Here is a 27654-nt window from a genome sequence, read left to right as displayed (position 1 = left end):
TCTGACATTCGTCACAGCAGGGCATTTGGATGGTTAATTGCGCTTGACTATTCTCAGTGCACAGGAATCAGATGGTGGCATACATAGTCTGAAACCGAGCAGTATTTTTGGAGTGAACCTGGCAGTAAAAGCATAGCAGTCAAAGGTATTTCAACCAGATGTGACATTAGAAGGTATACAGCACGTATCGTGGACTAATTTCTGATGAGAGATCATTAATGGGATGATGCATCTGTTCTGACTTGCATGTGTTTTTGGATCAGCAATGATTGGATTCTGACCTTCTAGATCTAGACTACTTTTTGGATATCTGATGATACGATAGCTCGATTCTGTCTTAGTGACCTATCATTAATTCCTATATAGCTAGGTGAACCAGTCATTTCTAGGCTCATTGGAGCTAACCAGTGAAGACAAAGCTGATGGAAGGTGAAACGTAAGTGAAGGGAACAGAAATAATCTGAGGAATTGGAAATGGAGCAGTTTCTATTTCTAACCTGGGTTGCAGTTGCCAATGAGAGACTTCAGCAGTTAGGAAAGGGTTTCTTTATCAAGGACATCTTCAGTCATAAAGGGCATGACTGGTCAGAGAGTAACAGATTGTTTCCATTTGTTGGTGAGCTGCAACAAGGGAACAAAAATTTAAAATAATTTAAGAAGGTATTAGAACATGGAACAGTACAGTGCAGGAACAGGCCCTTCAGCCCACAATGTCTGTGCCGAACACGATTCCAAATTAAACTAAATCTCTTCTGCCTGCACATGATGCATATCCCCCCCCATTCCCTGCATTTTCATGTGTCTCTCTAAAAGCCTTTTAAAAGACTCTTTTGGTCGCCGCATTATAGGAAGGATGTGGAGGCGTTGGAGAGGGTGCAGAGGAGATTTGCCAGGATGCTGCCTGGATTAGAGCGTATGGAATATGAGGAGAGGCTTAAGGTGCTAGGGCTTTATTCACTGGAAAGGAAGAGGATGAGAGGGGACATGATAGAGGTATATAAAATATTGAGAGGAATAGATAGAGTAGACAGTCAGTGCCTCCTTCCCAGGCCACCAATGCTCAAGACAAGAGGGCATGGCTTTAAGGTTATGGGTGGGAGGTTCAGGGGAGATGTCAGGGGGAGGTTTTTCACCCAGAGAGTGGTTGGTGCATGGAATGCACTGCCTGGTGTGGTGGTGGAGGCGGATACATTGGACGGGTTCAAGAGTTTGTTGGATAGGCATATGGAGGAGTGTGAGGTAGAGGGATATGCGGGAGGAAGGGGTTAGATAGTGTGAGGGTGGTTTGATGGACGGCACAACATGATGGGCCGAAGGGCCTGTTTTGTGCTGTGTGGTTCTATGGTTAAATGCCATTATCGTATCTGTTTCCACCAGTACCTCGTCAGTCTGTTCCAGACACCTACCATTCTTTGTGTAAAAATATTTGGCCTTTAAACTTTCCCCCTTTCACCTTAAATGCATGTCCTCTTATTATTTGGCATTTCTACCCTGGGAAAATGATTCTGACAGTGTACTATATCTATGCCTCTCGTAATTTTATGAACTTCTATCAGGTCTCCCTTCAGCCACTGACTCTCCAGAGAAAACAACCCAAATTTGTCCAACCTCTCCTTATGGCTCATACCCTCTAATCCAGGCTGCATCTTGTAAAATCTCTTCTGTACCCTTTCCAAAGTCTCCATATCCTTCCTGTAATGGGTCAACCAGAATTGCACACAATTAAAAGGACATTTGGAAAAATATTATTAATAAGTTGATAAGATTGCGAAATTCCCTGGTAAAACAAATTTTCAGAGCAAATTACATAATTGCTTGAAAAAGAGCATCAGATGGGAACAGGGGCAGGAACCAGATACTGAAGGTAGACTAGCTGCCTTGTATAATATAACATCAGTTTGATGGAATGAATAGTTCCTTCTTAGAATACAGAACATTAATAAAAATAATCTATCATCCATGATGTTATAAATAAATAAATTCCTCAAGCATACAAGAGCAGTTGCATTATAATGAAAAATATTTTTATCTTTCTTAAAAAAATTGACAGTTCAATTTTAAGAGTGGAGAGGACTTCCTCAAGCAGTTATAAGGCACCCCAATTGCTTTCCAATAAGCAGAAAAAGGGTAGAAAGGGGTAGACCATTGACCTGAACACCAAATCTACACACAACAAAGTTGCTCCTAGCCAAGTCGATCTTGTCATGGCCTCTTCACAAACATCGGCAACCACCACCTAAATTAGCAGAACTGTCCTACACTAGTCAAGCAAGAGCCTGACAGAGACACAAGAGACTGTAGATGCTGGGATCTGGAGCAACAAACAGTTTGTTGGAGGAACTCGAGCAGCATCTGTGGAAGGAAAGGAATTGTCAACGTTTTGGGTCAAAACCCTGCACGATTTCCCTGCTTGAAATCCAAAATGTCAATAGTTCCTTTTTCCCCACAGATGGTGCTTGACCCACTGAGTTCCTCTTGCAGATTGTTTGTTGCTCAAGAGCCTGACAGAGTCATATCTTGCATTCATCAGGCCTGACTCCTCCATCACAATACCTCAGTACATCCTGTCCCTCAAGCAGGACAAACCCACCAGAGGTGGGAGTACAGTGGTGGGAGTGAGTAGACACAGAGTCCTCAATATTGACTCCAAATGCCATAAAGTGCTCCTCCATCTTGAACAATACTTGTAAGAAGCTGCAAATGAACAATGATGCGGGGTATCCTGGGTGGAAGACTTCAATGCCCATTCTTGGTAGCACCATCACTAACTGAGCTGGCTAATTTCTGAAGGTCCACTTGGCTCCAGACATCTCCGTAGACCAAAAATGCTGAATTCCAGTGGTGAGGTGAGAATGATTGCCTTCAACCAAAAGGCATTATTTGACACAGCACTGGCATCAAAGAGGTCTGGTAAAACTGGAATCAATAGACATCAAGAAAAATTATTTGGGAAGATGATTATGGAAATGGAGATCAATCAGCTCAGCCTCAGAGCATTGCTACAGGAGGTCCTCAGGGTGGTGTTCTTGGCCCAACCATCTTCGGCTTCATCATCAATGAGCTTCCTTCAATCACAGTGCTGATGATTGCACAATGTTCAATCTCATTTGCACTTCTTCAGAAAATGAAATGGTCTATACCTGCATGCAGCAAGACCTGGATAACATTCAGGCACAAACATTCCTGTCACAAATTCTCAGGCAGTGATTATCTCCAACTGGAGAACATCCTTGAATCGTTTTGTTTGTCCTCTTGATAACTCTGGAAGCAGAGTCCCTTTCTCTGGTGTCAGGCATGCAGCAGCCAACTAAGTGTAATTAGGGATGGGAAAGAATGCTAATATCAATTAACTTATTCTGCCAGTGGATTTGGAGGATTTTATGGAGACAGTGGTGGTGGTATCCTTCCAGTGCTTTGAGGTTCCTGCTTTAAGGTATCCATGTCTCAGAAGGAGAACAGGGATCACTGCTGTCTGGTAAACCATTATTTTGTGCTGGAGGTCTTTTGATCTCTAAACACACTTCTTTAGAAGGCTGAAGGCTGTTTTACGCTTAGCAAAGGTGCCTTTGCTAAGATTTGGGAAATATCTAAGTTTTCTAGGGTGTTGTAGTGGATTTTTATTGATGGAGGGCTATGTTGTACAATGGAAGCAAGTTTGTGGAGGATCATTGTTTTTCAGATATTGAGTATAAGGCCTGTCCTCTCATATGACTTGGAGTTCAGTTTCCAATTGAAGACATCATCTGTGTACTGTGGCTTCCCTACTGAGATAAGATAAGATATCTTTATTAGTCACATGTACATGGAAACACACAGTGAAGTGCATCTTTTGCGTAGAGTGTTCTGGGGGCAGCCCGCAAGTGTTGCCACATTTCCGGCGCCGACATAGCGTGCCCACGACTTCCTAACCCATACGTCTTCGGAATGTGGGAGGAAACCGGAGCACCCGGAGGAAACCCACGCAGACACGGGGAGAACGAACAAACTCCTTACAGACAGTGGCCAGAATTGAACCCAGGTCGATGGCGCTGTAAAGCGTTATGCTAACCGCTACACAGGTGATGTAGATTGATTCTAAGTATTGGTAGTCAGGTTAATATATTGAACGTACAAGGAGATGGTGACACTTCCACCTGATCCGAGAAGTCATTGCCAGGTACAATGTGCCAAGTAACTTCCCACTTATCATTGCAAGACCACTGGTGCCAAAATCATTCTAAATTTGAGCATAGACATAGCGAAGCTAAGTGCCGCAGGGCATCCCCTACTTCAAAGTTAGCCTTACTACATTACTGTCTGCCACCTTTCTCCTGCACCTCCTCTGGGTCTTGCCACTAGGTTGTAGGCAAGGTCTGTGTCCTTATAATGGCCAGGTCATGTGATCTACTGAACAAGCATGGAATCCTTTTCAGGAGAGTACCTTGTGCAGTCCAAGCAGCAGAATTTTACCTTGAGGACCTGGATGACTCTTTCCACCAAGGTTCTAGTGTCCCTGTTCTGTGGTTATAGTGGAGCACTCCAGCACAACCAGGAGCCTGGCCTGGAGTGAAGTTCCAAGGATAGAGTGTGTGGTGCTCGTCCTCCAAAGGTCATTGATCTGTCAGTTGCAGCTGCTAAAAATTGGCAGGCACAGCAGACTGCCTCAGAATGAATACATCAAGAAAGCTTCCCAGATGCATGGCTTTGATTTTTTTTTGTGTGGCTCATCACACACAATCTGCACATTTAGGAAGTGATGACCTTTGTGATTCATGAAGAGGCCTGAGTTCACATTGTGTAGCTCAGAGCAGTTTACCAATCCATGAACCTTTAAGAAACCAGCAGTTCTGGCAGACCTGCATAACTGAGATCCCTGCTGGGGTCTACACAATGTAATGGGCTGCCTTCCCTTCTCAAGTAGAGAGGTTTTGTGGAATCCCATATGCAATCATTGGATGCAAACTTCAACTAGTGGCACATATTAGTCACTGCCTAGGGATCAGGGTGACAGCAACCTTCACTTCCATAGACAGAGAAGACCAGATATGGCAAGTATCTGGAGCTTTGTCCAAGAAAAACCTTCATCTTCGGAAGCAGTATCCCCAGCAGGAATTTGGAGCGTGACTCAAAAAAATCTTAGGCTGCAGGCTGTCTAACCACAGTCCTGCCGCTGCTCCTCCTCCTATCTCTGATGGGAAGGTGGCCCGGACTTTGTTCCCCATCTCTGCACCAGGTTGCGCTGGAGGTCCAATAGGATCACTAGTAAAGTTCCCATGTTACAGCATAGCCAACATTGACAAGTGTAGGTAGTTAGATTTTCTTGGAAATTATCATTCCCTGGCACTTCTGTGGCATGAATATTACTTGCCAGTTAGCAGCCCATATCTGAATCTAGTGTAGCTTTTGTTGCATGCAGCTATGGGCTGCTTCGTTTGCTGAGGAGTTGTGAAGGAAATTGAACACTGTGCAATCACCAGTGAACATCCACACTTCTGCCCTTCTGCTCTTCAAGTGTACATCCAGCTACTTTTGGCTGTTCCACCACGAGTCCCATACACACTACTCATTCAGTAAAATATTTTCCTAGCTCCCCAAGAATCCTTCTACCAATTAAATTAATTCTGTTTCCTGTGCTCGCTCTCCTCTCTGCTGAGGGAAGTAGGATTTGTTTTTTTTCTGCCTAGGCATCTCATCATTTAAATTTCCCCTCAGCCACCTTTGTTAGAAGGAAAGCAACTCCAGTTTAGACAGTCTTCATTGCCATAAATCTCCAGCCCTGGTAATATCTCTATAATTCTTCTCTGTACCCTCTCCACTGTCATTGTGTCCTTTCTGTATTGTGGTGACTAGAACTGGGTGCAGAAGTCTAGCTCTGGCCTAGCAAATGTTGGTACATTCTTGCAATAACCTCTGTGTTCTGGTGTTCTATGCCACAACGAAAAATGCTAGGTATCACATTTGCCTTCTTAACCACCTTATCTACCTGTCATGCTGCAGGGATTTAGGATTGGTCTGTCCCTCTGTACTTTTAGCATCCTACCATTTATTGTGCATTTACTTGGCCTATTGGTATTATTGGTTTATTATTTTCACTTGCACCGAGGTACAGTGAAAAACTTATCATGCATACTGTTCATACAGATCATTACACAGTGCATTGAGGTAGTACAGGGTAAGAGCAATAACAGAATACAGAGTAAAGTGTTGCAGCTACAGGGAAGTGCATTGCAGGTAGATAATAAGGTACCCTATGTGCTCTCTCTCAACTGCACTACCTCACGTTTCTCCAGACTGAATTTCTTTTGCTACTTTTGTGCCCATCTAGCCAGTCTATTGATATTTGCAGTCTTGAATTTTCTTCCTCACTTTCAAACACACTGCCGATTTTGGTACCATCAATAAATTTTTTAATGGTGACTGCCTACACAACCGGAATTGATCCTGACCAATGGGAAACCCGGACAAGGGATGTCATTGTCTCCAGAAGGGCATCAAAGGCCATGGCAGGAAGTAGCTCTAACAGGTTGAGGAGAAAAGAACTCATAATAAGCATGTGACCTCCATTCTATCCAGTTAACACACGTATAAATGCAGCCACAACCATAGATCATGCAGGTCTGAGACTATTTAATTGCCCGCCATGTCCTTAATTGCTATCCATCATCTCCTGCAAATCAAAGGACGTCAACAATAGAAAAATGTCCAAATCATATGCATGAAAAGCAAAGGCCTGTTTCTGACCTCTGTAAAATATCATTGCATACAGCTTCCAGTCATTGAAAATTCCCAAATATCATTAATCCAGCTCCACTTTCTCTTGGATCCCATGGGCTTTCACTTCCTTGAACAATCTGGCTAAAATCCATATATCTATCAAATGCTCTGCTCTTATCAATACTTCTTATCACCTCCTGAAAAGAGCTTTGGAAAATGAGATTCAGAACCTGTACTATTTCCTTCTTTTTGCTTCTTTTAAGATGCATTTTATCCAAGCCTGTTGATGTATACCATTTTGAAAATGCTACTCCCCTAATTGTGTTCCCTTCATCTATGTTTATTATTTACAGTACATCACATTCTTGTCCCCTAATGTCAATGCCTGTTTAACACCTCTCTTCTGTGAAGGCATTTACAAAGTATTCAGTCAGAACATTATACATGTTCCCACCTCTACACTCAGGCCTTTGGGGCTCTAATAGGACCCACTCTTTCCTTTGTAATCCTCTTTCTCCTCATGTATTCATTGAACACGTTGGAGTTTTTCTTGATTTTGCCTACTGACGGTTTTTCATGCAATTTCTGCTTTCCTAATTTTATTTTAAATGTCACATCCGTACCATCTGTACTCCAGGCCTCTTATTATGTTACTCTTGGTGCTCGTCACAAACCATAAGCTTCCCTTTGCTGCTTTATCACCAACTCCTGGGGAGGGGGGGAACACCATCACACACTTTCCTTCAGTCTGTGCAAAACAACTCATCACAACAACTCCCTGCTTCCTGTCCATTTGCAATTTCATATCCTTGCAACTACTGTTCCTTTAATTCTTTGGATTGTTTTTGCTAACAGATCTATTATTTTGTACCTGTTATTTTTATATGTTCAAACTCTGTACACAAAATTAATCAAGAAAAATCCACATTAATTTCCTTTCTTAATTCACTGACAAGACGGAAGGATGAGAGCCACCGTGGAACCAAGCTGACACTGAGATGTAGCAGATGGAATAAATCAAGATGACTCCTATTTTGCCTTATTAATATGCCTCTTTCTCAATAAGGCACCTTGTTTTTTCCAGCATCTATTAAGGTTTTGAATGGGACCATGAAATATGTTGTTCCAAATTCATCCTTTGTTTGACCCTCACAACCAGCACTTTGATGAGCCACTGATCACAGTATTTAAGATTGGATTCTACGTTAGAATGAAGGGGGAGAGAGGCAACCTGCAGTGCGCCACCACAATTCGCTTTCTCAAAAAACTAGGTTTTAATCAGCCACATTCATTTTCCTTCATAAAACTGAGGTATTTTAATCTGCTTCCTGTGCATTGAATTTTGATTAGAGATTTTTTTCCACATTTTGTTTTCCAGAAAGTCACATTCTAGAAGATGTGAATAACTGCATTATCTCTTTGAGAGAGAAGAATGCTGATACCCTGGATCGTGTAGCAGGGGCGATTCGAGGGCGGGCTGCTAGGGTTGCTCACATTGTCAGTTGTGAGATGGAAAACTATGAGCCTGGAGTCTACACTGAAAATGTGGTGAAAACTGTCCAGTATTTGGAGGAATATGGTAGGTGTCTTTTATTTCATCTTTAAGGAGTCACTTGCATTTCATCCAAAGAATTCCCTCAATTCAGTGCTCAATTTAAAAGCATTAGTTTGCCTTTCCTTATTTGCCTCGATCATACTGCATCAGGAGTAATTTGTTACAGAACAGAACTACAATAGAATAGGCCAGCAGATGTGTCTGTATGGACGTGTGCATTTTTCTCCCATATATTTGACTGCAGTACCTTAAAAGAGTATCTGGATTGCATAACAAAAGTGAATTGAAATTTTTAAACTGACTCCTTGCACTGTGGAGCAGATAACTTGTTGAAATGGGTTAATGTCAGTACTAAAATTACAAAGGAATTCACATCAACTGGTAATACCACAAAGGCTATTTAGGGTCACAGAATCATGTAACACAGAAAGAAGCCCTTCTACATACAGAGTCCATGCCAACCATCAAGCACCCACTTAGACTAATCCTACCCTAACTCATTTTATTCTCCCCGCATTCCCATTAACTGCTCCCCCCGCCGTCCCTTGCTCCCTCAGATTCTACCACCCATCTACACATTATGAATAATTCATGATGGTCAATAACCCTTCTGATCGGCACATTTTTGGGACATGGGTGGAAACCAGAGGAAACCCACACGGTCACAGGGATACTGTGTGGAGCCCACAGAGATAGCACAAAGGTCAGGATTAAACTCGTCCCACAGCAATGCTACATTCAGGGGTCATAAGTCACCAGGGCCAATTTGTGTCTTCTTTTTCTTTTATGGTTGGGACTATTTGTATTGAAATCTGTGTGAAGCATTAATTTAAATTAAACAAAATGTTAAATAATACTGAAGTTAAATTATTAAGGTGTTTCAACATTTCTAATGTAGTACAGTGAAAAATCAAGTGCCTCAGATTTTGTCTGTATCTCCAAGGTTTTCAGATCCTGGTTCACATCACAGATTCAGAGGTTGATGTGTCCCACTGAACTGGGAAAATCAACATCACCTGTTAGGAATTTATTGCAAGCCCAGGCAACAGCCTGCATACTGAACCATGCGAGGGAATCTGTAACAGTTACAGTCCCAGCTGATAGACTCAACCTATAACCAGTCTGTAAGACCAGACTTCATAAGGAGCCCTTGACCAGCTGGTGACCAGTCCACAGACTGAGCCCGTGACCTCTCGCAGACCAAGTCTGTGACCAGTCTGTGATCAGTCTGAAGACTGAGCCTGTAACATTTCTCCAGCCTGCATTCCCAACCTGTAGACCCAGTTTTTAATCCATCAGTTGAATTATTCTGCAGACTGACCCTCCAGTCAGTTTGTAACCGACCTGTACCCAGCCTTCAAACCGGGTCTGTAAACAGCCTGCAATTTGAATCAGTAAACAGCAAGCAAACTGAGCCTGTAATCAGTTTGCAGACTGAGCTGGTAATCAACTTGTAATTAAGCAGCTGATCCAGGCTAAATGTAGGCTGTCATCAGAACAGAGCTAAAAAATTAAGAAAGGTCTCTGTTCAAGTAAATTTGTGTTTGTTTTTTGATTTGAAAAGCTAGCAGGAAGCAAATTTGTTAACTGATTTCCTTTTGATGAGAGACTTTTTCCAACAAGATGGACAGAAAGGATGCTATTGCTCCAGATCTCAATTCCATAAAATAATTTGTTCAAAAAAAGATAATCAGGAGGACTGGGAATCTGGAGTTTGGCTAGATGCAGGAGTGTTTTTAAGGGTAATTGTACTGTGTGACATTTGCTCTTCTCCACTGTCACCCTTTTGTTGACACATTTATCTGTCAAGCAGTTGAACAAAGGCAAAGTATGACAGGGCGACTGCAGGGAAAAATGGAAGATCCTTCAATCAGTGAGTGTTGGTAATGAGGTACAGATGGACTGCTTTTCCAAATGGATTTCAAAATACCACTTCTTTGCTTTGACAAAACTGATTGATGTTTGTGCCTGTGGGAAATTGGATGCTGTAGAGAAAATTAAGCAACTGGTGTGTTTTTAAATTGTGAAATACAATACATTGCTTAATTCTTGGTGTGACAGGTATTTCTGTCTTTTATTTGTTAAGTGGGAAACATTAGGGGATAGTACAATATTGCCCCTCTACTGAATGCATCCCCTGACCCTAGCACATCTTCGAGGGTGAGGCAAAGTGCTGCCTCAGCACCGTCATAATTCCTTAGTTACAGCAGGTCTGGGTGGAAATGCAGCTGATATTAAACAGCATTACCATCATGGCTCCAAGGGTTTGAGCTAGGTCACAGATACCATGCCTGACTGCTTTAAATAATATCAAGTAAATTTTTATGAGGTAATCAAACTGCAAAGCATGGCTTCATCCTTTAATTTGGATCCTGTGCTGTTAATGCAATAAAACTACTGTGGATACTGAAAATTTTAAATGGAAACAGGAAGTGCTGGCGATATTCAGTGAGTCAGATGGGATCTGTGGAGAGAGAAAACACAGTTAATGTTTCAGGGTAGTGACCTTTCATCAGAGTTTGTTCCTCTCTCCATAGATACTGCTTGACAGGCTGGACATATTTTAAGCACACTTTGCTTCCATCAATATCATAAATTTGTGAGGAGAAGGTAGTTGTTTCTGTACAATTGACCAAGGCCCCAATACAGAAATCCACTCATGTCCTTGGTTCTTTAAATATAGTTCTTGTTAGCCCTCTGCCAGTGCCCAGGCCCAGGTCCAGCTCCACTCCATTCAAATATATTCCAAAATGGTGCAAACTCCTTGCCAAACTCTGTGTCTCAGTACTTGTGACACGTTTTTCTCTTGTGCTTTTGCAACATGAGAGTCATTTTCAGTTGCTGATGCAGGGTGAAGTGTGGGCATTGGCCATTACACCAAGGAGAGGAAATAAGAAGAGTTGGATGTTTGGGATTTGTTGCCTTTTTCCCCCAAATTAAACATTTGGTTCTGAACTATATCAGAGTGTATTTTGAGCAATGACTTGACTGATAAGGTCAACTTTTCCAGACAGCTCCATGCTGAGATGTGGCTATGTAGACAGTCGCTTGATTATTAATACATAAAATTAATGGTAATGAATATTTAGTCTGATGACAATTAATAGGCAAAGTTAGGTCTTTAAAATGCAAGGTAGGTATTAATTAATATGCAAGATTAATGTTAAATAGTGCCCACAATGAATGCTTATTAATATGGAAGATTAATGCTGATTAATCTGCCAGCTGAGTAGCTATTACATTCAAAGTTCATACAATTGGTAAGTTGTGAGCAGCACCTGAATATTTAGGAAAAATCTTTCACAGTTAAGTGTTGCTGAACATTTTGTTCTTTCAAAGAGGCATTTGATACTGAAAGGGAGTTAAGCAACAACAACTAAGCTAGGAAATGAGATCTTAAACTGGATAATAGAGTAGGGTATAGCCAGTCTGAAGGCCTGCTTGAACAGCCTTGCACTTGACTATCCTATATCTTTCTGAGAGCTTATAACTAGATTCGGTGCCATTCATTTGAAGTGGATCTCATCACTTCATTGCCTCTCCTGGGAGACTGTGGAATAAAGCAGTTTTTGTTTCAAACCAGGCATTTTCTCAAGCAGCACTTTATTCAACATAACTTCAGAAAGACAGAGGAGTGTGTGCATGCACTCAAAGAGCACAGACCTGATCCAAAACACAAGAGAAGCTTCATAGTTACACTCCTGGTCGTCACTGCTAACCAGTGGAGAGTGATCAGATCTGCTTCTGTTAGAAGTGTATGCTGAGGGCACACAAGGTAATGATGGACAGTTCTCAATAGACCTTAAATAAGGTTATAGCAATCAGACCAATTCTGGAAAAAAAGGGAGGGAACTGAGGAGATGGAAGTGCAGTGGGAGACAGTCCAAGAGGCAGGGTTTTAATGGAAAGAATGGTCACTGCTGATGAAGCATAGGGAACTAAAAGTGGCTGGTGATTGCAGAGCAGGCAAGGGAGCGTGAGGATGTAAGGTGTGGTAAGACATGGAGAAGCTGGAAGACATGGAGGATCTTTAAGTCAGTTTGAAATGGCAAGGGAATCGGCAGAGTTTGCCGTAGGAGTTTAGGGCTTGGAGTGGCTGAGTAAGCCAATTGCAATGTTTTTAACCAATAATTATTAAAGTAAGATAAGTAGAGGAGATGAGGAAAAATTAGAGAAAAGCAACATTTATAACATCTTGTTGACCCAGGAAGTCCAATATTCTCTGGATGGTTATTTCCTGGTGAGGGTGCAAATATTTGTTGATCAATAGTATTGAGAAACACAGGAACTTTTCTCTGCTGTCAGCTGATCTGATTGATGTACAGCTTTCGTCTTGTACTAGTTCAAAATGGGGTTCATTAAAACTATCCTTGCTTTTAATTTGCCAGAGCAATCACCAGAAGATCCTTTGGCTTAGTATTTAGATGCTTTGTCAATCCCTAAAATGAGGATTTCCATTGATGGGTTTCACTTGAACAGCATGTAGTTAGAGATGAGCATGGGGGGAATTATGACAGAGACTCAGCGTGATTTGGTTGCACCAAATGGTAGTTCATCTATGTCTACAGATTAGAAATACTGTTGCATAGCATGATATGGCTTTTAGGCATTACGTAATAGTTTTGAAAAAGTACCTATAGTTTTGAAAGCCCCTGTGCTACTGAGCATACAGTAGCAGCATCAATCAACATGAATAAATATTTAAAATGTTAGCTGCAATCTTTAAGCATGAACTAGTGTAGAGGAAGCTATTAAAAATCATTTCTTCAGAGCACTTCAAATGTAGCATGGATTCCATGCATAGTTCGTTTTGCTTATATTTTCATACAGGTATGAATTTATAGCCTATTTTGTTGAACAGTCTGAGAGTACATGGCAAGGTACATGGCATGGGTAAATGGCAAGGTACTTGGCAGTGTGGAGGAGCAGAGGGATCTGGGGGTTCATATTCACAGTTCATTGAAAGTTGCCTCACAGGTGGAAAGAGCAGTTAAGAAGGCCAATGGGATGTTGGCTTTCATAAGTCGCGGGATTGAGTTTAAGAGCCGCGAGGTGATGATGCAGCTTTACAAAACTCTAGTTAGGCCACACTTAGAGTACTGTGTTCAGTTCTGGTCACCTCATTATAGGAAGGATGTGGAGGCATTGGAGAGGGTGCAGGGGAGATTTACCAGGATGCTGCCTGGATTAGAGAGTATGGAATATGAGGAGGGGCTAAAAGTGCTAGGGCTTTATTCACTGGAAAGGAGGAGGATGAGAGGAGACATGATAGAGGTATATAAAATATTGAGAGGACTAGATAGAGTAGACAGTCAGCGCCTCCTTCCCAGGGCACCAATGCTCAAGACGAGAGAGCATGGCTTTAAGGTTATGGGTGGGAGGTTCAGGGGAGATGTCAGGGGGAGGTTTTTCACCCAGAGAGTGGTTGGTGCATGGAATGCACTGCCTGGGGTGGTGGTGGAGGCAGATACATTGGACGGGTTCAAGAGCTTGTTGGATAGGCATATGGAGGAATGTGAGATGGAGGGATATGCGGGAGGAAGGGGTTAGGTAGTATAAGGGTGGTTTGATGGACGGCACAACATGGTAGGCCGAAGGGCCTGTTTTGTGCTGTATGGTTCTATGGCTCTATGGTACAAAGGTAGTGAGAAGGGTCAGGAGAAATCAGTGTGGTCTAGGATTGACTCCAGCATGGAATAGAGCAGGAACAACACAGACCTTGGAGATAGGGTTAGTGGAACAAAGACTGAAGTGTATTCCTAGTTCAGCATGGAAATCAGAGTTGATTCAGGGCGGAGGTAGAGTTCTCTCACAGAGTTTGATATATTGGAATGGCATTGGCGATGGAGCGAGCAGCGACACAGGAGTCAGGACAGAAGCAGGGAGCTAAGTGTTTGAGAAGACTAAGTTCACAATTAGAAGTCAACAAAAAAGTGATGACAAATATAGGACATGAGATATCATACTTAAATTGTATTCACAGAGATACTGCCATTCTCAGTTCTCTAGAGTTGCAGGAAGACAAGGAGGATCATTAAGGTGATTAGAGGAGCAAAGTTCCATAGTTCAGTGGTGAGTTTGCTGTTTCCCATCAGGATTTTGATAGCTGTGGAGAGGCACAGTGAAACATCAGGAAGATGAAACTGGGGACAGGCAATGCTGGCAGTGGAATGGTGGATGTGGTGTCCACAAGAACGTGTGAGCCACTGAAGCTTAGACAACAGGAGAAACACTTCCACTGGCTCAGAATTGCAAACAGAGACCAAATGCAGTCACTGTTACACAACTGACATTCTACTCTGGCAGTTGTACTTGCGAAGCCACTCAATTCAGCCAATTTAAGGAAGATTATACTTTCTTGCTATACAGAGGGAAACATCTGTTGTATTTCTTTCACTTGGAAGCTGTAGTTTTGCACCAGATAAATCCAGGGAAGAATATTTTCAAGACTAAATCTTTTAATTGCGATTGTAAGTTACTTTCTAAGCAGAAGGTATAAGAAGAAACGTGATTGAAGACAAATCTTTCGCCAGCTCTATAGTCATTTCCCCCACAGATTCAGAACTATTGCAAAATATTGATTCAAATCCAACTTCAATAAAGCAGGTGCCAAGAGAAGCCACTAACAGTGTGGCTCAAGGGCACAGTGCGGCTTCAATTGTATTTGTATTGAGAGAACAGATGTAGCGACAATTTACAGAGAGATTTAGCCCAATGTTTTTGAACAACAGCAAGGCAGTGATCATCACAAAGTAGCTTTTTTCCATGAAGATCACAGCATGGAAGCTATCAGGAAGCCCCACTGGAGTGGCTCGCCTGTCAACGACCATCTGTGATGCTCTCAAACAGGCTGGCCTTTGGCACATGGCCTGAGTAGAAATCTATGGCAGTGACACACCTTAAGATTGCCATTGACCCAAGTTTCAGTAGACGCAAGCTTTATCTTTAAATTATCATTTTTAATGAGGAAATCTGTTCAGTTCAGTGTTCCGCCAGATAGAACAATCTGTTTCTGTTTAAGATAACAAGGTTATATAAGACAATGCGTTACTGTAGTTGTGAAATTGTAGAGTAATTTCATACTCTCAAGATTGTGAAGCTTGGTTGATGGTGCGGTGGTCCCATCTAATAAATATATCCCCACTCAAAATATTGAAGAAGTCCACAGCAGGTTTCCTATTTCACCTAAGTCAGAAGGTTGTGCATTCGAAACCACGCTCTTCGACTCATGCACATAGTATAGATTCTGACATTCCAGAGTCAAGGGACTGCTGTGTCTCCAGAGATGTCATTTTCCATTCAAGATTTTAAACTGAAATTCTATTTGCTACTTCAAGAGTTTACCTTTCAGAAGAGCTAGAATTTTTTTTGAGCCTCAGCTAGCACTTATGCTTTCAGTTAACACTGCCAAACAGCTATGGTTTTGCTCACTGTTCATTCCCTTGTTACTTTGTTGAACCTTGGTTTTCAGTTTTGTCTATAAAACAAAAGTGAGGCATCTCAAGAGAAACTCACTGGTTGTGAAGTACTTTGCTTGAGGGCTTGAAGAGGCTCTATACAAATATGTCATTGTTACTTTTAATTTTTTCAATCATAAAACCTATTAATTTATGAATTTATCAATACCTACACAAAATTATGATGGTGTAGAAAGACATTAGTGCCACATTTTTGTGTGCTTTGCAATTCAATTTCAATAATAATATCAATTACAAAGGAAAACTGATGATCTACTGTGATGTTAATGCCAGCTCCTTTGTGTGTCAAATACAATCAAGTGCAGAGGAACCTGGATGTGAGCAGTGGCGTCCAGCAGCATGATTTGGGAAAGTTGTGTTTGGCCCATGGATGACATGGTCCACTCATGCAGAAGCAGGCCTTTGCAGCACCTGTAAGATATGATTCGATGACACTTGAAAGGAATCTGCCTGAGCAAGTTGCAGGCTATGGAGACTGGCACTAGGTTAGGCCCTCTTTAAATCAAATGCTTATTGCAGTTGACGCCATGCCCCTGTTACTGCTTTCATCAACCCCCACCCTATCTATCTCCATCCTAAACCCTCCATAACCAATATATCTCTTTGTTGAATCTCCCACCAACCGTTGTTCTGGCACCTGAACAATTCCCCCCTCCAACCCCATGACCACCAGTATGCCACCCATCCATCCCTGACCCCTTTGCACCAGTAGGTTACTGCCTCTGCTTGACTAAACCCTGGCAGCAAATTATGAACATACCTTGATGTTCTTCTCAACCCTCAAGGTCCTGGTTCCCCCAAACGACTCACCCCAGCTCCGAAATACATCTATCCCAGGCCTCTCTCCCCAGTGACCCATTCCCCATCCCACATACCTCCCGTGGTGCACTTATCTGATCTTTCTGGCCCATTGCACACTACCCCGTTAACACATCTTTAAAAGCACCACTGGATTTTTCAGCCATCAAAATTGCAACACATAGACAAACCATTTTTCAAAAAGAGTACATTTCAGTGTTTCACAGGAGCAAAGAGTTACAATCACATGTCCCCGTATTCTATCATTATTTTTCCTTCACTTGCCCCTCTAATTGATTTTGATTGTTCATTATTGTTCATGTGATAGTCTTGCTGCAGTGTGTACCAAGTTCTAACCCACAGCCTCACGATTCATGTGTGTGAAGGAGTTTCTCTTCCCCACCAGTCTGTGTCTCCCCTTGGAGTAAAGCAGTGGATTAGCATTCTGCACTTTAATTATTCAGATCAAAATTTGAACCTGGCCTCAGACAGCAAGATTGAAGGTCATCACACACCATCAAATGTGCTAACAGAAAAGCTTTGGTAAATCTTAGCTTATTTTCTGATAGTCATGAATTTGCAATACAAAGTGGTCATAATAATTCAGCATTAATTGGTTCTGAATTAGAACCACTATGGAAAACAAGAAGGAAGAATATTCCATTTCACACAGCTAACATTTCTTACTTTAATGAGTAAAAAAAATCACAAAATTATCTATAAAAACTATACAAACACAGTAACTGGAAACCTTCGCTGCGTTTGAATTTTAATCATGCATTATACATCCTGTTTTGGTATATTACCTTAACAGTGAAATGTGGTTATCTGTAGGGAACACACTGGTGGAGAAGGGAGAAATTTATATTACGTGAAATTTAAAGGAATTTGTCTGCCAAGTGCTCTAGCAAGATAGAGCCCTGTGGCATATTTTGGCAGGTGGATAATATCTGCCCTTGTACTGACCCAGAGCTGCTAAGAACAGCTCTCACAGTTGCCGGCAGGTAGGGGCAGTGATACCTGCTGATATGGTTGGTGATATCTTGTGGCTTGACCAACTTAAACTCCCCATCTGAAGATCGCACTGGTTTAGTCTCCTTTCATGTGGTGGCACATTAACAGCTCCACGCTGTTGTTGGAATGCTTCTGAAGATATGTACAGATTGCCAATTATTCAAATCTCCGTGGCTAATCACATGATGATACCAGCCAGGGCTCAACAGATGAGTTGAAAGCTTGTGAGTTCAAGTCCTAGTTAGGTGAAATAGGTGTTAAAATAAAGTCAATACTTCCATGTCAAGGGATTGCTGCACCTTTAGAGGTCTCTTCTTTCTGGTCGGCTGTTAGATGAAGGCCTGATCTAGTTTCTCAGATGGATATGACAGATCCCAATGTACTGTGTAGGAAAAGAGCAGAACATATTTTGGTCACTATTTATCCATAAAGCAGCATCTTTAATGCACAGATTATCTGGCTATTATCTTATTGTAGATTGTAGGTGCCTGCATTGTTCAAATTGGCTGCATAACACCTGTGACTGTATCTTAAAAAGTATTCAATCAGATCCAAAGTGCCTTGGGATGTCCTGAGATGAGGACATCTTATCTGTGGCTCACAAGCTTTAAGAATCACAACTTCCATGTAGCAAGGCAATGAATATCATCCATGTGGGAGTAGCTTAGCACAGGGCATGTTTATATCGTCTGAACAATCTGATCTCCAAGCACCAGTTCTCTTGTTCTTTGAAGCTCAATGGAAGTTCATTGTTCATTATAAAAAGACAACATCAAGGGTATTATCAAGAACTGTATTTATTTTTGTTGGAATTCTTAACTCACATCTGCATAATAGAGTGAAATTTGTTGCTGAGTCATCTAAGGAGATATTAGGACAGGTCGTCAAAAATACGGATTTGAAAGAGGATCCTAAAAGAGGATGGAGAAGAAGAGAAGCTTAAGGAATTACAGAACTTTTGAAGCTTATAGCAGCAGAAGGCATGGTGGCCGTTTGTGGTGCAATGAACACTGAGTATGTCCAACAGGCAAGAGCTGGAGAAGTGCAGAAACGTCACAGGGTTTTAAGGTTGGAGAGAGTTAGGGAGACAGGGGTGGATGAGGCCATGGAGGGAATCGACCAAAAACAGCATCCTAATTGATTATCCAGAGTGCACAGAGTGGTATGCAATCCAGAACTAAAAAATCCCTGAGGTGAAAGATGCTATATTAATGCACGTTCTTTCTTTCTACTTTGCAACACATGTTTCTTTACATGGAATGAGTGTACCCTTCAGTTCCTGTAAATTCATTTGTTCCTAACAAAAAAGCCTGTGCCAATGCTCATTGCTAACAAGTGGGCCAAAAACTGAAGGGCATACTAAAAAAAGGCAGGATTTCATTTCTAAAGTAACTGTAATGAATTTCAGATTCAATGCTTTCCAGACTAATAGTGCGAGTGAAAGATGTTAACTGAGTAAGAATCCAATATTACAGTTAAACTATTAAGTTCTGCAGTTTCCTGAGGACGTAGGTAATAATAAAAGTATGTCTAATTCATTACTTTTTGAAGACAGCCATAACGACCTTCAGGCAGAACTGTCTTATTTTAATTAAACTACGGTATGTTCTTCAATTTTCTGTCCACCAACTATAAATGACAACTGCAAAAGGCCCTTCAGCTAGGAACAGATGAATAGAAAGGACCTGCTGTCAATGGCTCTCTCTTTTCAGAAATGCACTGAAGAATACTGCTATGTATTCAATTCTGGCTAGTGATTACTTTCTGATGCACAAAGGTTATTGTAGGAAATGCTTCAGTGATGAAATGCAGCACTTCAAAAAAAAATTATAATGCTTAAAAAGCTACTGTCACCTAATAAAAATCATTGGAAAAAATTATAAGTGTGTTCAGAGCACTGATCAATGATCTGCCACAAAGGTTAAGTACAGATAAGCGAGGTCATTCAGCCCCTGGCCTTCCAGAGCAGAGAATTGTATCTCCTACCTCATCACCTGACTTCCTAAACAAAGACTCCAAAGCATCTTGGCACTGCCACACAATCCAAAATCTTTTTTAAAAAATATTTGCATTCATTTAATGCCTTTCACAACCTCAGGACATTCCAAAGCACTAAACAGTGAATAAAGTGCTTTTGAATACAATCACTTTGGAATGTCAGAAGGTGTAGGAGCCAGACCACACACACAAATGTCTCACAAATGTCAAAAACATAAATGATCGGATAAAATGTACTTAGCATCATCAGGGACCCCCACCATCTGGGCCATGCCCTCTTCTCGATGCTGCCACTTGGCAGGAGGTGCAGGAGCCTGAAGACTCACACCTCAAGGTACAACAACAGCTTCTTCCCCACTGCCTTCAGGTTCTTGAACCAGCCTGAGAAACCCTCACACCACCTCAGACCACATTTCTTTATCACTCCCTCAATCTTGAACTAGTGTTATTAGTTTGTTTTGTTGTTTATCTTTGCACATGTATAAGTTACGTATAATTTATTTTAAGTTTATGTTAACTTATGTTTGTAATGTTCTTTGCTGCTGCTCCAAAAAGCCAATTTTCATGGCATTTATACCCTGTGTATGAATGCCTTTGACAACAATTTGCAATATCGACTGATAAGTAAATGTTGTATAGGACAGTGAGAGAATGTAATTTTCTTCTTTGGCTAATATGGGATTTTTTTTATTTTGCAGACAATATACTGGCAATTCTTGCTCAGAGCACTACCTTTTTCAGTGAAAATTTGCTCTTCAAAGTACAACGCAAAAAAGCACCTCTTTAGATAGGAGTGTGCTTGGTAGGAAATTAAACTGTTCATTTCTGACAGCAATCCCTATTTTTGCATCTTATACATTTGACAGGTAGAATGAGCACACAGTGACTTCAGTCTTCATGCAGAACTTTATTAGAGAGATTTTTTTTGTTCAGTTCTAGGATCTGGATGTCACTGGATATTGCCCATTCCTAGAAGGTGGTGGTTAGCTACCGCCTTGAATTGCTGCAATCCTTCTGGTGAAGGTACTCACACACTGTTGGGTAATTCATTACACGATAGATGATATAAGACCAGTGATATAATTTCACATCTGGATGGTTTCCGACTTAGAGGGGAACCTGTGGGTGGTGGTGTTCCCATGCACCTGCAGCTTTTTATCCTTCATGGTGGCAGAGGTCATGGATTTGTGAGGTGCTGTCAGAGTAGTTCAGCAAGTAACTGCAGTACATTTTGTAGAAGGTACACATTGCAGCTATTGTGCACTAGTTGTGGAGGGAATAAATATTTAGGGTAGTGGACGGGATGCCAATCAAGCAAGCAGCTTTGTCTTGTATGGTATCAAGCCTCTTTAGAGTTGGAGCAGCACTCATCCAGGCAAGTGGAGAATATTCCAGCCCACTCCTGACTTGCACCTTGTAGATGGTGGAAAAGCCTCGGAGTGTCAGGGAATGATTCACGAGCCACAGGATACCCAGCCTCTAATCTGTTCTGTAGCTGTGGTACTTGTGTGGCTGGTCCAGTTGAGTTTATGGTCAATGATGACCACCCCCACCTCCCCCCGCCAAGTATATTGATGATGAAGGACTCAGCAATTAGCTGGGAGAGATTCTACTTCACGCAAATCGTTGGTCACTCTCAAAAATAGCTTGTTTGCACCCTGTTCAGTTCTGTTAAAAGGCACAGTTTAAAGGGCCACTCACACAGTCTGCTGCAGAGTACCCTGGAGGCTGCCTGCTGTTTCAGACTCTGCCTCTTGTGACTTCGGGTGAGGTCCACTACTAAAGGCACAGGAAGTGCCTTTCCCATGAGTGCTTCCGCAGTGGTTCACAAGGCACTTCACATGAACAGAAGCTACAGAACAGAACCCAGTGGCAGGGGTATCATGTCTGGGAACCCCACAGGGGAAGGACGTGTGTCGACAGGCACCCCACCCTCAGTAAACAGGGAGCGACATTCCTGTTTTGCTGTGTCCAAAGAACAATACCTTATGGAGCTTTGATTTATCTAAAGTCATTATTGACAGACAGCTGAGACCATCCAGAGAAAGAACCCCAGCTGTATGCCCTTGTCCGTAGAAGTCAAGGTTGTGGTCACCTGGAACTCCCTAGCCTCTGACACATTCCATTTTGTCGATTACAAGCTTAATTTTTCCTGAATATTTTGCTATTAACAACAATATTATGTATACTGCTTTTTCACAACTACTTTCATTGCCAGATCCATGGAAACAAACAGTAGTGCCTCATTTGGCTATCTGGAGCTTTATTCAAAAAAGCACAGTCCAATTTTTTTTGTTTGGTTCCCTGTTGAATGTTTAAATATTACAGTCAGTGGAGAGAATAACATTGGCCAATTCCCATGTTGGGGATGCTACTGACTCATTTCAAAATGGCTTCAGTTGGTTTCTGATCACTTTCAGTCCACTTGAATTTCTCCTGTCCAAAAATAGCAGCTAAGAGTCAGACCGGGTTCATGTCCACGTCTGTTGAAGACATATGCCACAAATTGATCCTCTCACAAGGTTGACTTTCGATCAACTTTTAGATGTGTTACTTTGTTGAGTAATATTTAATAATGTGAAAGCCTTCATGCTTTCCAGGTTCAGAGGTATCGGGGACAATTGTCCACTGAGATCTGCACAGATCTAGGCAGCTCCCAAGCAGAGGCTATAACAACAACTGCTGAATAGAAGGTTGCCCTAAACCTATGAAGATCAATAGGGCAATATGAACTTCTGCAGTAGGGCAATATGAACTTCTGCAGTTTTCACTGATTGCATCCAAATGAGATGGTAGCTGTGATATCAGGCCAGAGCTGTTCTCTCTGAATGAGCAAGTCAGGCTTTAATACTTCTAAAAGACTTCTAAACCACAATGGAAGTTTCTTAAAGTGTGGACGTTTCATTTCTATGAATTTTTTGGTGACCTCCAATGTGGTGTTAGGGCAATATGTAATAACTGTTTCGAGAATCAAGAATGGATGAAATCCAATTTCTAGATTCATATCCCAATGGGGCAAGACAGTTAGCAGCCATGGACAACTAAAATTCTAATGGACCATCAAACATGAAAAGAAGCAATATTCAAAAAATGTAAGTAGCAATATGCAAGACCAACAAAAAGGGAGCTTGGAAGGAAACTTGTGTTGCACATTTTTGCAATTGTATTCAGGAAAAACGGAGGTAGTCAGGAACATTATGACCCCCTTAACAATGGATAAGAATGATACTGCAAATAAAAATGAGGAAAAAACAGATATGATGAATGCTTCATCTTAATATTCACAGTTGAGTAAGAGGATAGAATTGGAGAGACCGTAAAGAAGCTAATATTGAATCAGGGGCAAATGCTTACTGAAATTATTGCAAACAAAATAATAGTAATGAATAACGGTATTAAAATAATGGTATTAAAGGGTAACAAATCTCTAAGACTGGATGATTTCATCCAAGCATTTTAAAGAAAGTAGGCGAGAACATGGACAATGTCTTAATTCTTTAGATTTGGGACTCATCCCGTAAGTCGAATAATTGCACTTATCACTCCACTGTTTAAGAAAGGTGAGACTAAGCTATGGAACTGTAGTCAGGAATTCAGGATAGAGTCAAATATTTCAGTTAATTAGGTAGAGTCAGCATGGAATAGGGCACGCTTAACAAACCTAACTGAAATTTATGGAGCGGTGACTTAAGTAATGTATGGGGGAATTACAATGAATGTTATTTGTATGGACCTCCTGAAGGCATGAGCTAAAATAGAAGCTCATGATTTAGACTGCAATTTATTGATTTGGTTAGGTAATTGACACTGTATCAGGAGAAAGAGATCAGCAGGATGTGATTAGTGAAGGGGACCCACAAAGACCTTTGTAGGAGTAGAAACCATTCACCTTTTTTGTAAACTACTTTGATGGAATAACAAGCCTTGCAACCAAGTCTACTGCTGACACAAAGATAGGTAGCATAGCCAGCACTGATGATGAAAATATGAAGTTATAAGGGCATATTAGTAGATGGAGGCAGTGAGGAAAATTATGCCAAACTGAATTTAAAAGTTATCTCACTTTGATAGAACAGAGTCATTTCCAGATGGTGAAAAGCAAGAAGCTGTGGAAGTCCAAGGAGACACTTGGGTCAATGTACATACATTGTAAGGGCAACAAACAGGTGAGAAAATATTCAAAAAGACTAATTTGTGGAATGCCTTTTGTATCCAGAGGACTGGAGTACAAAGATGTGGAAGTTCTATGCAAAGCCCCAACAGACCACTGCAGAACTGTGAGCAGTTCTGGGCACCATTATTTAGGAAAGTTACATCAGACTTGTAAGGAGTGTAGCATAAATTTAGTAAATCAATGTCTGGACTCTAAATACAAAGTTCTGAGAAAAATTATACAATCCAGATTTGTATACCCTTGAATTTAGATGGTTAACAGGTGATTTGATTGCAGCTTTCAAGGTATGAAAGGGAACTGACAGGCTGAATGGTGAGAAACTGTTTTCTCTGGTAGGGAGTCTGGGACTAAGTGCACTGTCTAAAATTTATCTCTTTTGGGACTGACATTTGGAAATAGCCCTACAGGAAAAGTGTGGCAGAAATTGGAACTCTCTTCTGCAAATGGCAGAACAAGTCTGCTGTTAATTTTAAATCTGAGAATGGAATGCCAAAAACTTAGGTTGAGGTGCTTTTATGTATTATAGAACATAGAACAGTGCATCACAGTAGAGGCCCTTCAGGCCATGATGTTGTGCCGACCAACGTGAACACCTACTCCTTGATCATTCTAACCCCTCCCTCCCACACAGCACATTACCCTTCATTTTTCTTACATCCATGTGCCTATCTAAGATTCTTTTAAATATCCCTATTGCATCAGCCTCTGCCACCACCCCCGGCAGTGCATTCCAGGCATCCACCACTCTCTGTATAAAAAACCTACCCCTGACATCTCCCCTAACTTTTCTCCTCTAACCTTAAACTGACGTCCTCTGGTATTGGCCATTGCCACCCTGGGGAAAAGGCTGTCCACTCTATCTATGCCCCTCATAATCTTATACACCTCTATCAAGTTGCCTCTCATCCTGCATCGCTCCAAAGAGAAAAGCCCTAGCTCGCTCAACCTTTCCTCATAAGACATGTTCTCTAATCCAGGCAGCATCCTGGCAAATCTCCTCTGCACCCTCTCTAAAGCTTCCACATCCTTCCTATGACGAAGTGACCAGAACTGAACACAATACTCTAAGTGTGGTCTAACCAGAGTTTTATAGATCTGCAATATTACCTCGCTGCTCTTGTGCTCAATTCCCTGATTAATGAATGCCAGCACACCATACGCCTTCTTAACCACCCTGTCAACTTGCGCAGCAACCTTGAGGGATCTATAGACTTGGACCCCAATATCCCTCTGTTCCTCCACACTGCTAAGAATCCTCCCATTAACCTTGCACTCCACCTTCAAATTCGGTCTTCCAAAGTGCATCACTTCACACTTTTCCAGATTGAACTCCATCTGCCAATTGTCCGCCCAACTCTGCGTTGTGTCTATATCCCGTTATAACCTATGACAACCTTCTACACAACACCTCCAACCTTCGTGTCATCTGCAGACTCACTAACTCATCCGTCCACTTCCTCATCCAAGTCATTAATATAAATCACAAAGAGTAGAGTAGGGGTTCCAGAACAGATCCCTGCAGAACACCACTGGTCACCGACCTCCAGGCAGAATACGCACCATCTGCTACTACCCTCTGCCTTCTGTAGGCAAGCCAATTCCGAATCCAGACAACCAAGTCTCCATGGATCCCATGCCTGCTGACTTTCTCCATAAATCTACCGTGGAGAACTATGTGATTCAGTTTCAATGAAGTGGAAAATTGCGTGGTTACTGCAGGTTCCACTCAGTTTGCAGTTGTTGCAATCCTGCCCCTTACCTGTTCCCTCACCATTCCTGGCCACTGACATATTACCTTTGGCTCCACCATCAACTCTTTATCCTCCTGGACAGACCTGCCCTGACCCACCAACCAATACTTGGCTGCTTACCCCTGACTCTTTCTCCTCACCAGCTCCCTCCTGCAACCCCACCATCCCACATATCTTGCCCCTAAGTATGTCATTTAAACAGATTTACTAGTCAATGTAGAATTGCAGTTTGTGGGAAAATACTGTTCAGAAATATTCCAATGCCACAACAGAAGTATTCCATTGGCCATAAGGCATTTTGAAATGTCCTAAAATCATGAATGATGGTTTTTCAATGCCAGACCAATTCCTCGGCTAGTATTGCCCACTATAACTGTTGCCAGGTCTATGCCTGCTGATGTGACTGAACTAGAGTTGATCCATTGAGCCCCAGCTAACATGGGACCAGTGAAGTATGTGTTCTTAGTGGATTCCTAATCTCTAATGAAGTTGACTGCAGAGCATACATACTGAGTCACATGAAACAGGGTTGTCAACATAGGTTTACAACAGTAAGGAGCAAGTTGTGGGTGGGCCCACAATGACCCCACTATTTAACAGAATATGGGAGAGAGAGGATACAGTTGTCATGGTCCATGTATGGACTAAGAACACAGGTAAGACTAGAAAGGAGGTTCTGCTGAGGTGTTATGAGGAGCTCTGGACAAAATTAAAAAGAACCATAGAAGTGATAATTTCTGGATTATTACCCGAGCCATATGCAAGTTGGCAAAGGGATATATAAGATTAGAGAGATAAATACATAGCTGAAAGTGTGGTGTGGTAGAGATGGGTTCCAATTCATAGGAGACTGCCACCAGTACTGGGGAAGGAGAGAGCTGAACTGTTGGGATGGGCTTCAACTGAATCATGCTGGGACCAGTGTCCTGGCGAATCACATAAATGGGTTGTAGACAGGGCTTTAAACTAATTAGGAAGTGGAAGGGCTCCAAGAATAGGAAGTTTAATAAATCAAGAGGAAATGAGAGGGTAGTGGAACAGGATAGTGAGAGAGAAATTGATAAGCAAAGTGTGACAGGCTAGGGCAGACAATGTAAATTGAAGAATATCACCACTGGCTACCAAGATTCAGCAAACCCTGAGACTGACACCAAAATACACAGAGCAAATCCAGAGTTAGTAAAAAAAAACTGGAAAATATCAAAGCTTTCACAGTCTTTATTTGAACGCATATAGCATTTGCTAAAAGGTAGATGAGTTCACAGAACAGGTAGCAACAACTGAATGTGATCTAATAGCGATTACTGAGATATGATTGCAGGGTGGTCAGGACTAGGAAACTCAGTATTCCAGGTTATACCATGTTTCAAAAGAACAGGCGAAAAGGAAAGAGGGTGTGTTGGCATTGTTAATCAAGGAAGGTACCAGAACAATATTGGGTTGTAATATTGAGGCGGTGGATATTAATGTTGAACTGGTTTGGGTTGAAATCGTGAGTAGCAGGGGAAAGAAGACACAGGCGAGAATAGTCAGTAGACCCCAAAACATGCCCTCTTGATATGGTGGAGCATAAATGGCAAACTATCTAGGGCAGGTCTGAAGGGAACGTCAATTGTCACAGGAGATTTTAATCTACATGTTGATTGGACATACCAAACTGGCAAGGGCATTATAAAAGAAGAATTTGTGGAATGTGTCAGGGATTGCTTCTTAGAGCAATATGTTACGGAACATACTATTTTTAACAGGAACGGACTACTTAAGATTTCGTCATGAGTAATAAGGAAGGATTTATAAGAGATCATGTAGTTAAAGATCCCCTTGAATGTAGTTGCCACAATATGATAGAATTCCACATGCAGTTTGAGGGTGAACACCACAAGACCAAAACCACTGACTTCAATTTAAATAAGAGGAATTATTATCGTCTGATGGTGGAGTTGCCTACGGTGGTTGGGAAAACAAGCTAAGAGACAGATGAATAGCTGAATAGTGGCAGATATTCAAACAGCTGGTCCATAATTCTCACCAGGAACTTATCCCATTTGGGGATTCCATGAGAAAGAGGCACAATCTGATTAACAAGGGAGGTCAAGGGTAGTGTTAAATTGAAAAGTGGGGCAAGAGCTGGTGTTAGGTAGAGGACCCGGGAGCTTTTAGGATTTAGAAGTGATCATATCAAATGATTGGGTG

At 41.7% G+C, this 27654-nt stretch overlaps 1 protein-coding gene across 1 annotated transcript in view; it reads left to right on the top strand.

Moving 5' to 3' along the window:
• LOC127576942 (catenin alpha-3-like) overlaps positions 1-27654 on the top strand; it is a 1199293-nt gene that overhangs the window by 976686 nt on the left and 194953 nt on the right. The window contains exon 11 of the mRNA XM_052027768.1: positions 8072-8272. Coding sequence (XP_051883728.1) covers positions 8072-8272 — 201 coding nt within the window. The remainder of the gene's footprint in view (positions 1-8071; positions 8273-27654) is intronic.

The sequence above is a fragment of the Pristis pectinata genome, chromosome 12 (genome assembly GCF_009764475.1).
Source record: "Pristis pectinata isolate sPriPec2 chromosome 12, sPriPec2.1.pri, whole genome shotgun sequence".
NCBI lineage: Eukaryota > Metazoa > Chordata > Chondrichthyes > Rhinopristiformes > Pristidae > Pristis > Pristis pectinata.
This window is presented reverse-complemented; position numbering and strand designations above follow the sequence as displayed.